Source organism: Lytechinus variegatus, chromosome 14, assembly GCF_018143015.1.
Source record: "Lytechinus variegatus isolate NC3 chromosome 14, Lvar_3.0, whole genome shotgun sequence".
NCBI classification, from domain to species: domain Eukaryota; kingdom Metazoa; phylum Echinodermata; class Echinoidea; order Temnopleuroida; family Toxopneustidae; genus Lytechinus; species Lytechinus variegatus.
In genome coordinates this window covers 18,955,634-18,968,097 of record NC_054753.1, presented here as the reverse complement: position 1 = coordinate 18,968,097, position 12,464 = coordinate 18,955,634, and the positions used below count along the sequence as shown (strand labels likewise).

General features: G+C 36.5%; 1 protein-coding gene across 2 annotated transcripts in view; it reads right to left on the bottom strand.

Moving 5' to 3' along the window:
• LOC121427561 (von Willebrand factor A domain-containing protein 5B1-like) overlaps positions 1-12,464 on the bottom strand; it is a 60,008-nt gene that overhangs the window by 11,477 nt on the left and 36,067 nt on the right. For both annotated transcript variants that reach the window (XM_041624015.1, XM_041624016.1), the window contains exons 4-8: positions 11,635-11,983; positions 9,849-9,973; positions 8,600-8,730; positions 3,516-3,943; positions 358-500 (exon numbers count right to left, since the gene is read on the bottom strand). In XM_041624015.1, coding sequence (XP_041479949.1) covers positions 358-500; positions 3,516-3,943; positions 8,600-8,730; positions 9,849-9,973; positions 11,635-11,983 — 1,176 coding nt within the window. The remainder of the gene's footprint in view (positions 1-357; positions 501-3,515; positions 3,944-8,599; positions 8,731-9,848; positions 9,974-11,634; positions 11,984-12,464) is intronic.

The window sequence follows — 12,464 nt, the reverse complement described above, 5'->3', positions numbered from 1 at the left end:
CAAAAAAATCAATGAATTTATGAATATACATTCATATCTAAGCTGCATTTTAGAAGTTGACTTTGCTGGCTTTCCATAGTTGTGATTGATTGGATCAATTGCAAGTATTTGTAAGACGGGGCCAAGTTCTAGACCAAGTGGCAATTGACTGTCTAATCAAGAGTTGACATCTGACAGGTCAAATCTGAAAAGTATCCTTGGATTTGATTGGATTAGAAGAAAGTTGTCTGTTAAAAAGTGTTATTATAGTAACTGTTGGAAAACGAAAACTTGTCAGTACTGAAAAAATTCATAAAATGGTCTGTTGAGGTCTTTTGAACAAACATTCCAATGAAAGACAACAATATAACAACTTACCACGACTGGTGATGGGAGAGGTTCTAATGTCTCTAGGTCTAATGAAACAAAGGCTGTATGACGACAGATCACGTGACTAGCTTGACTTAGGTCCACCATCTTGCTTCGGAGCTTGAAGATGTCGTCTGAGGATGGTTGATGGACTGGAAACAAATATAAAGTAGTACTTAAAGGAGAATTCCATCCTTGAATTACAATCAATTTAAACCACACACACACACCAGTCCACCCTTACACCCACTCATCCATCAACCCACACATTCAATCACTTACTTACTTTATCTACCTACCTACCCACTCACTCAACCACACACACCTACTCATTCACTCAACCAACCACCAACCAACAGAGCTGCCAAGTTGTATTTTGCATTTTCAGTATTCTTTTCCCCCAAAATCAGTATTTTGAAAAAAAAATCTGTATGTTTACCGTGAGATAAATATGCATGCATAATGGCAAAGTTCGATCACTTCTTACATTATTTTGCGCCCCACACCGTCGCACACGACACCAAAAGCTTCAGTCATTGTATTTTGGTTGTTCCGCTGAACTGCGTTGGCTCACTCACCAATACATAGACTGAAGAATTTGGAGGCCCGTACGTACAGAGTACAGACAACGTATTAGCAGTAACATTAGATCTAACATTCGACAGAAACCTGATTTTCCGATCGTTTTTTGCACATAAAATTTCACATTATGTAAAAGAAATTGCATCCATATTTACGGAAAAACGTACGAAATTCAGAAATATCGTACCTTAGACCGCAGTTACCGCTAATTCCTTTCAAATGATGATCGAAACATCGTCATCTTCGATCCTTTCGTTGGTCAACGTAAGTTGCCATCTTGGATGACGTCATCATCCTTACAGACATATTTACCAGTCGCAATATATTGCGATTTGAGTCGCTGCTTTGCACTTGTAAACTACGTGCGTGCGCTCTGAACTTGTCACCCGCATTGATTCGCCAGGATATCGAAAATTCTAATCGGAAAGCCTTGATGAAAGCACAACTCATTGAACGTAGAGGGCAGCAACACACGGCTGCCATTTTTTCATCTCCGCCTGAAAGCTCCCAGATGCTTAGTGGGGCGAACAATACCTTTTCTTCTCTAATTTGTTTTTTCCCGTATTTTATCATGAAAAAGCGTACTGCCGTATTTTAAATTGATTTCCGTATGAAATACGGAAAAATCGTACTACTTGGCAGCTCTGAACCAACCCTCTCAAAGTCCACCGCACACCTTACGACTGTTCGCAATCCGATTTTGGAACAAATCGCATATTGCTCATTTTCTGAAAACGTGAATGGAACACTATCATTTTATTTCAGGTTAGAATTAATTGAAAGAATACTAATAATCATTTTGAAAGATTGCAGGCCTTTATGTTGGAGTAAAGGCCAAGTTACTTTCAAATCATAGCCAATCGTATGACTGCTATGACGTCATTAGGACTAGATATTAAATTCGCTTTTATTCTAAGGATGATAGCACAGTAACAGATTTATTTAGAACATTATACAGTAACATATTCCAAGTCTCAATATTAGCATCGAATTCTACTACATTTTATTCTGAAATCGGGTCGCAGACCAATTGTAAGGTGTGTGGTCACCTTAACTCACCCACTCCCCCAACCACTAACTCACCCACTTGCTCATCCACTACTCTCACACTAACTCACCCATCAAATCACCTGCCCACACACAAACCCATGTCACTACAAACCCACTCATCCACATACAGTTGAGGCCGAAAGTTTACATACACCCATGGAATTAAGTGAAATTTGTTCGTTTGCCAAACATTGTAAAATTTAGAAATATAAATACTACCATGACAATTTGGTGTCAAATGAAAGAGCATATTAAGCTCTTTAACATGATTGGAATGCTACTGGGATTGAAATAAATTTCAGGTGGAATTTATTTTAGACAAAAAGTAATATTCGTGCCAAATGTATTCTATTGTTATATTTTCAAACATCGTTTCATAGAAATATATATGTTAAATATATGATTTATATTACTTTTTCTATCATGATATGTCACCACTGAACAAAAAGTGTAATCTGAAATGTTTGTTTTGAGAAGTAACTAGCACAAATATCAAATGTTTTGGCAACTTTTTATTTTTATTTTCACTTGAAGTATTAAGATTTTGGGAAAAACGACACCTAAATATTTTTCAGCTCCTGATGACAAAGCAATGTGATGAAGGGGCATGACAGACTCTTTTGTTTGATATCAAATTTGTCATGATTGCACAAATATTTTATAAGACACAGTAAACTTTATGATGCTTCGCAAGTGTCAACTTTTCTTTGAATTTCCTGGGTGTATGTAAACTTCTGGCCTCAACTGTACATGCCCACTCTCACACTTTTTCACTCAATTAATCACATGAAATGAGAAGTCCATGCCTGTTATCAATCACTAATGTGTTTTTCTTTCACGTCTATCACCTGAATCAAACATTCCTCCGGGTTCATGAACACATTGAATAACTTTTGTCATTCTTCCACGAAGCATTTCTCAACAAGAAGTGAACAGCTTCATTATTGGTCAATGTCTGAATTATCAAGTGTCATTGACTATGTGAATTTTTTTCCCCTTGTTTTGATTGGATGCCTGAATATTTTTTATCAACCTACATAATCATAAGTCCCCTGCAGAGCGTTTCATCAACATTTTTCATTTTACAAGTTGTCAGATCCGATATCTTTCCTTGATTGTGATTGACTGAGAAGCATGATTACACTTGTACATGTAACTGTCGGTCTGTTGGATGAAACCAGGGGAGTATTTAGGAGTCATGTCGGCAATTTTCACTAACAACATTCTGTCACAAGCTACTGAAAATTCTCAAATCTGATTGGCTGAGAGTAACTTTAGTCAGTAAATATACTGAAAAAAATCTTTATGAAACACTCCCCTGAGCTCCGTAACACGAAGAATAGCGATCAATTGTTACATGAACTGACCAATCAATATCAATGTTACACGCGCATTTGGTTTAAAATACTGACCAGGGACCAATCGGTGCAGTTCTTTCATATTTGCAATCCATCGCAAACCTACATTACGTGTTACGGAGCCCAGGTGGTTTGTATGTAAAACCTATGCAAATGACGGAATTCAGTATGTATTACCATCATCCATGATGTGTCCCATGCTCTGTATATCATAATCCATCAGAAGGCATCCTGCCGCTAACTGGTGTATTGTCTCTTCCCACGCATCGTCGTCCTCCGTCGGCCCCCTCCACTCGCCCGACACCAAGGTCGTAATATCAAAAGGCACCTCACACCGTATGGGCCGTCCACAAAACAGTCCCGTCACGATCACGCACCCCTGCCCGGACCGATTGGCAATGTTGATCAGCTCGCCGTCGTCCATCAAGACGGCATTGCTCAGCGACATCTGGACGTCGGCATCGAAGAGCTCCTCGCCTTCGGCATCGATGTAGTCGTCCCAAGCCGGGCTGGCGGGCTCAAAGTCGAAGCTGTTGAGGTGTGATCGGTCGTGACGCTGGCCGCTCGTGTGGCGTCTTCGTCCGTTCAGCTGACTTTCCGATTGTCTGGTATTTGGAGAAGTGAAAGTAGAACCATGATTTAACAATATGCGATCATAACTTAAGTATCAAAATCACTAAATATAACATATTAGCAAAGCATAGATCCCTCCTACATTATCTGATATCAATCACAAAAAGTGCATCTTAATGCATGAGTGATCAACAATTTGAAGGAAGGCTCTACAAGTCATTTGTTACTCTAATTTAATGAAGAAAAATTACATTTCTAGAGAGTTCATTTTATGTTCTTAAAATATACAGTAACACCTTGGATAAAAAGAGCTGGACATACAAAAGTTCCACTAATTATGATTATTATTGCTTTATTATTATTATTATTATAATTATTAATGTTATTATTGTTATCATTATTATCATCATCATTATCATTATCACCATCACTATTATTATTATTATCATAAGCACAAAACTACAATACATTCTCAGTAAGACATTAAATCTTGCCAGTGAGAACCTCTCTGCAGCTAAGAATAAAACATCGTGAATTGGCTGAATAGGCAATTCCCTCGATAAAATATAATATAGATGTAAGATTGAAATTATCCTTGAGACGAGCGAAAAACATCTCTTAAGGTAATGAGTGCAAGGGATAATGAGTTAAAAGGCATTGAGACTGTTTCAAGAATGCCTATCATTACACACACCTCTATAATTTGTTCCATATTGTCCATAATGACATGATTATAAAAAGAAACATAATTGTAAAAGAAAAAATATTACTAGGCTTGTAAGCCTCAAAAGTGGGCTTAATTTCACTTCTTAGTAGCCTGAAGTCCATGACGTCCCTGTGAATGAAATTGTGATTACATACATAGGCGGATCCAGGGGGAGGCCCAAGGTGCCCGGGCCCCCCTATAGGCGGAGCAAAAAAAAGGGAAAAGAAAGAAAAAGAAGGGAAAAGAGAGGGGAAAAAAGGGAAACGTAAGAGGAGGAAGATAAGTGAATAAAATAAGATGAGGGGAAGACTTGGACAATAATAAAAAAAATCTCTCATGTTGGGAAATAAAATTTTCGCTCGCGCTTCGCGCTCGCATTACCTGTAAATTGATTCACATATCTTGTTCAACATCAAGCTTAAATATCAAGTTTTGGAAGGAAATGTACAAAACATATTTCTCCTTGGAAATCAAACTTTCATTAATTTGTAGGATTTACAAATTGATTTTCAAAAAGTGCTCTGTAAAAATGTCAGTTTTATGGTCTGAATATTAATATTTTTGGCTCGCAAGTTTTTATTTATCAGTTACCTATTATTTTCATGTATTCCATAAAGTTTTCAAAATATCACTTTTCAGGTCTGATTGTCAAAACATATCAGCTAGCGCTGCCATGCTAGCATTTTGTTTGGCAGGTTATGTATGTCTCAATATTGATTATACAACAAACTACTTAAAATCCCCCTTTCATGAGAGTTTATCAAAAAGTTCGGCTTGCGATTTGCGTTCTCATTAATGGTTGAAAATATGTCAACTGATTACTGATTCATCCTATTCATAATAAAAAAGCGTTTGAAATGTACAGTGTTCAGGCCATAATATCATCAGATTCCGCACCCTTATTATGCTTTAATAAATAAGATATCAATTTAATAACCACATTGTCCGTTTTGTTTAATCTCCCACTTAGCAAGATGAATAGGAAGATATATAGTCATCATATTCATTATGTTAACATGTCCTAAGAATGTCACGGTCCTATGTCTCAAACTCAAAGTAATAATGATCCCCCCTTTCTCATTCCTTTCATGATTTACAAAACATAAATAGAGTGTTGCGTTCTAGGTCTAAAACTAGAAGTTTTCCGTTCTCGCATCGCATCAATTGTGTGGTTATGGCCATGCGTTTTAAGTTGGGCCCGCAAATAGGTGGTATCGTTACATTTGCACGACAAGCACAGAAATAATTAATGGTATAAAACTTGAAATACATGTGCTACATGGGTATATTTGGTATCATATTAAAGGGAATCTTTATACCAATTACTTAAAAGAAAAAAAATACTTGAGATTACTTCGTTAACCAGTAATTAGCAGTTATGTAGCATCGATTGGCCATTTTTGCATGGTGGTAGACGAGGGGAGCATGACGAGGGGAGCATAAATTTTCATTTCATTAAGAAACTAAATGTGTAACATCACAGTACCTAAAATATGTAATAGTTTTGGAGCTCACTAGCTTACTCTTCAGTCATAAGTGGGTCAAATTTGAACTTTTAAGTTTAAAGGGTACCTAATTAAGCTAATTAGTATAATTAATTGATGTAAAACATGAAATTAACATGATTGAAATTGTGACTGTCTGATGTATAGGAAATGAGGAGAGATAAATACATTTGTGGGTTACACCTTGAATAAAATTTAGAAGCTGCATAAATTTCAAAAAGAAAAGCACAAACTAATTAAAGGCTTCAGAGATAAATCAATCTATTGTTTTAATAATCATGACCTCATGGTTTCAATATTGACAGCGTAGACCGATAGTGATAACTTTGTGTCAGAATCTTCAGATTACTCTGGTATCATAATAGATACAAATACACCTTTTATGCAATTTTAATTAATGAAAACTTGTTTGTTGCAATAAAGTCCTCATCTGATTCTATTTACTTTTTTCTTAATGAACATTACATCACACTGCTTCTATAAATCAGTAAATGACACATATTTGGCTGGCACAAAAGTGTTCAGAGAATATTTTTCCAAATTATAAAAAAACTAAACAAAAAACTACTTGAGAATGAAACTGGTACAAAGATTAAACAGAGGCAAATGTACCCATAGAAATATGTTCTGTGCATTGACATTCAATTGACCCAGTACCAAGAGACCATGTCCTGCAGAATGTTGAGCAAGAGGGTATATTTAAAATAAAACACTCTAAAATAACAAAGTATTTTTGCCAGGTGTCTGGATTTATTTATAACTTGTCAGTTGTTTTTGTTGACACTAATTTTAAATAAGCTTAAGCAGTAATGAGAACTTTTCATTGTGCATTCACATTTTTCCTATATTTATATGTTAAACCTGACTCTCAGTTTTTCAACCTGTGGTCCACCGGTCTTTGAACCAAGAGGTGACAAATCCCACAATTTGAGTCAAATGAAATAATTTTTTATTCATAATAACCACAGTAAATATATTATAATATACTGGTTAGTGTTTGCAAGTGTATTTATGCAACTAAAGGCAAGACTAATTAATGTTTTAGGGGTAAATCAAGCATTGATACATATTTACCCGCAAAAATTGTGATGTGAAATTTGGTCTTAAAAGATGATTGCGCCCAGTTATTTTGGTAGAGTTATCCCCAACAAGTTATATATCACTGGAAAGGTCTCACTCTAAAGAATTGAAATGTGCATGTTATTTCCCTAGAGGGTGTAAAGTTTATCCGATTCTCAGATTTATTGGGAAGTATGTTTTTTTCACAGTTTTCCACATATTTTGACCTTTAACTTTTTATGACATTACCCTATGCCTTTTCTGATTGCATTTTTGAATTCCTCAGACAATTTCCTTTCAGAATATATATACTTTTATGGGTAAAGGATGTCAAACATAAGAAAAAAATACAATTGTATAAAATGGTGCGATTTTCGAAGAAAATTTGAGTTGTAACGGAAATGGGCCCAACTCAAAACGCATGGCCTTATATAGCTACCCTGTTCATGATTACAAAAATTGATTAAAATTGTCCATTCTTTAAGTAGTTATGTCAAAATTTTTCAGTTCGCGCTTTGCGCTCGCATCATTTGATTTTTGAAATATGTAACATCTTCATGGCTAAGTGCAAGCATTACTTAAAAGGCACTTTTTGATTAGTTCAAAACGTATGCAAACATTTTCCGCTCGCGGTTTGCGCTAGCATTATTAATGTAGGAACATCCCCTCTTACTCATCCTTTTCATGATTTACAAAACATGAATATTGTCCTGTTCCAGGTCTAAAACTATAATTTTCCGCTTGCACTTCGCGCTCACATCAATTGTTATAGTTATACAGCTATCCTGTTCATGATTACAAAAATTGATCAGAATTTTTCATTCTTCATGAAGAAATGTCAAATTTTTTCAGGTCACGCTTTGTGCTCGCATTATTTTATTGTTAAAATATGTAACATCTTCATGGCTAACTGCGAGCAGTCTTTAGCAGGTATGCCAACCATTCCGATCAGTTCAAAACGTGTATAACAAATTTCTGCTCGCGCTTCGCGTTCACAGTAATTATTGCAGGCACATTTTTTGTTCCAATTAAAAAAAAAATTCTCGATCGAATTATAAAATAAGGATTATGATATTTTACATTTACGTTGATTAAAGAATAAAACTAAGAAGTGACTTATAGGGCTACCCCTTCAAAGAAACAAACAAAAAATCATCTTCGAGCGGCCGATCAGGGAAAATATGGCTGAAAAAAATTCTGGTTCCCCCTATTGGCGAAGGCTGGATCCGCCCCTGATTACTTATGTCTGTTAAGCAGAAAATTTTGATCATTATACTGTTATTCTAACTACAAAATTATCTTTTTAAACATGTAGCACATGAAAACACCATTGAAAACAGCAGCAATGAAAAGTTGTAAGGACTGTGATTAGAAAAATGATTTGCTTGAGGAAAAAAATGGAAAAGTATTGAAATTACCTCCGATCTGCTGCATCTAAGGTATTGAGCAATCTTTGTAATGAAGTTGGATCTGCAGCTAGGGAATTATCTGGCATGGAGACCGCCCTCGTTCTCCTCGACGTTGAAAGGTCTTGAACTCGCTGTTGGACCTGCAAAACAAATCAATTATAAGGGTGTATATTTTCAACAGACTGAAGTGTATACATTCAGGATTATATACATGTACATTAGCAATGTATTGTAAAAAGCCCCATGATAATCACACTTTGGGTTTCTAGTTATTTCAATTTATTTATTTGAATTTATTTATACAGGATAAAAACATGATCAGCACAGCTGTTTTACATCATGGTCCTGATACAACAGGTTAAAAAATTGAAAATATATATATATAAATTCATCAAATAGATTAAAAATACCAAATACAATTTAACGAAGTAACTAGGGAATTCATAATATAAAACTACAAAATATAATATAGTAATCTAAGAGAATAAAAAGTTAAAACCAAGTATTTATCAATAATTCACTAAAAAAAATATGTAGAAATGAGACAAAAATAATATTCTGGAGGTAAGGTAACAATTGATAAAAGAATGATGACATTAGTTAAAAAAGGTAGCTTTATAAACACGTTTAAAAGATTGCAGGGATTGGATATTTTGTGTTGATGTTGGCAAAGAATTACAGACTTTTATAGCAGCATATTTCGATGAGAGTTTGAAAATGTCCTTATTAGGTTTTGGCAAGACTGCGTTTAGGGAGTTATGATTTCTATTATTGATACCATGTCTGTCAAAATACATTTCAATTTCATTACACAACCTAGAAGGTGCAAGCCCATAAATGCATTGATATGCTAAAATTTAATGTATCACACATCAGTTGTAAAGTTATTAAATTCTGGTTTTGAAGTAATTCTTCAGATAAGAAAGGGGAAATGGGAGAGAACAAAACAGAAAGAAAATAACAAATTCTGATTGATGTAGTAATCACACTTCACGGCACAACCCCATGATAACCATGGACCTGTCCACGGAGGATTATTCTATTATTACCGGGGGTGCTGAGCATTATCACGGCACCCCCAGGAACAATAGGTAATCCTCCGTGGCCAGGTCCATGATGATAATTACACTTTGGCCATCTCTCATATTCAACATAATTTTATAAAAACCTCCTTTTCAACTAAAATATGTTTTTCTAGCTGTATGAGAGTGAATATGACAACACATTCTTTAATCATAGACTCGAATCATCTACTTACCACTTCAGTGGTTGAGTTATTACACTCCGGGTGCGAGTGGACTTCGCATGCTTCACCTTCTTCAGTGTAACCGTTTGACTGGCACTTCTGGGGTAGATTTTGCAGCTTCAAGGGAAGGGGTGGCTCTGAAATTTAAGAAAAAAAGAAATAAAAACTCATTAATGAAATTTGAAAAATCCTACAATTAAATATATCTTGAATGAATGGAGAAGGCATGAATATTTAAAACCATTTTCCATCAATGCCAACATTTCCACCATCGTTCAATTACCTATTTCGTCTTCCTTCCTATTTAAGAAAACAACTAGAAGATAAATTTGAAATCTAACCTTGAACTTCAGTGAATTTTGGTCCAATTTCATTATTTTATTAGAAAAACACATCCTCATTACAAATAATAAAAAACATACTTTCATTCTACTTCCCTCTTGCTTTCATAATTTCTTCTAATTTTTCTATTTCTTTCAGAATTTGCACCATTTTCTCTCAGTCTCTTTCAACACTCTCAATGTCAAAATATCTTAAAGTATGGAAATCTTAAAAGTATCGTTATTGTCTCATTCTCTACGTAAGAGGAAGATGCACCTTCCTTTTTGTTGTTTTCTTTCTAACTACAATTTTTTTTCCTTCATAAAGTGAGTTTAGAGAATAACCATATTTTCATATTCAATCTTTGTTAGATGTGAACTAATTCCTTGTCAGGTAAAATCAAAGATTAAGCGCTGCACCTGAGTCTAGGCTGAGGACAAACTTACTGAATTAGCTTCCTGCATAAACTCAGTTAATTACACAAGTCATATTATTATTTGTTTGGCGTCACCTGTGCCTGGGAGGAGAAAAACAAACTGAATCACTGTGACCCGCAGGTCTCTCCTCCTGATATAACTAATTGGGGGGAGTGCAGGTGGACCACTACACCAGGGTTTCCCCCTACTCTTATACGAATAGTGCAGTGGGTTCTTAACGTGCGAAGGTGGTGACTCTCCTCTACATGGGGCCTCCATTTAACGTCCTATCCAAGGGACGGAGTGTTTTCCATTGTAACATAGCCTGCATCTATGAAACATGGGAGAGACATTTACACGGCCAGGGTGGACCTGAACTCACGATATTTGGCTCGAAGGGCAGACTCGTTACCAACTGAGCCAACAACGCTCTCTAAGGGAATATTTTTAATATAATATCTTTCTACTACAACTATTGCTCCTGCTGGTGCTTCTGCCTAATAACAGATAGACACTGTATACAAATATTGCAATAATGAACTACTACACCCAATATCAATAGAAAAATTTTGTGCCTAAGTTACTTAAGCACCACCAACCATGGTGGCTGTATTATAACTACATACATGCAAGGTGGTAACCATGGGCAGCAATAATTTTTTTTGGTGGGGAAAAGGTGACTTAAATTTTGGATTTTGTAAGACAGCCAATGAGAGGGGGCTGCCTCATTTGTTTTAAAGTGACAAAAAATCTCAAGCAATCATTGTGCATGGTGGTAACCAACTCTTCAAAGATATGCAATTCATTTTTAACCCATCGCATACTGGAACCAGGTGATTCCTGTACAAATTCTATGGGAAAGAAAGAATTAATAGTCAACGGATTAATATCTTGCCAATAATTTCCTAGACGAGACTTCATGCTGTAATCCCATGAAATCCTACCGACCTGCACTGGAAATGGGTGGTGCCTGTGCAAATCGTATGGGAATGACAACTTTCAAGATTCAATGGGTTAATTGATGGTGATCCCATGTTTTTACCTCCTAAGTCTTTACAAACCTCTATCTTTGTTCATTCTCGCAGTCTTCAGGGGCGACCCCGTAGCGTTGGTCCCTGCTGACCCGCTCTCCTCCGTCCTCTCGCTGCTCGACCCCCTGGACAGGCACTGATCAAGGAACGGGTTGGCCCTCTTCATGGAATCCCCGCGGAGCAGCACTGACGCCAGGGTGCTCTGCAACCGGGCGGTGTCGCAGAGGAGGGCGTAGATGACGATGGGTTCGCCCCTGCTGATGGGGGCATGGTGGTGGTTGATGGGGGTTTGAATGAGCTCCATGCCAGCAGGAAGGATCCACTCGGCTGTGATGTCGCTGATGGTCGGTTGTAAGGCATGGCGGACGACGGACATAACCTAGAATAGGAGAGTGATAGAAAAAGACAAACTGGAGATTTCAGCCATGCTTCAGTACTAGGTTAACCTCTTGGACTTCCGATTATACTGTAACTTACATTCTCCTTCTAGACCCCAGCCTCCAAAGATGCGGCCATAGTCTCAAACATGGTGACGATGACTCATCATTAACACTTTCATATACACATACATTTAGGCATGATTAATTTCAAAGTAAAAATACAAATGAGGTAAGGGGAGAAAGTCGCAGTGTTTTCTTTTACTTCTGGCCATTTACACCTGTCTATGACTTGCAGGGACACGGCTATGAATGGTATACCATCACTGCACCAATCTTGGGCCAGCACATGTTTGGTGCAAACAGCTGTCACCCATCAACTTTCACACCCAATGTCACTCTCTCCTCTAAATTGTTCATTTCAATTTCATTTCATTTATTTCAGATTAAAAACCAATATACACAATAACATAAGAAAGAAAC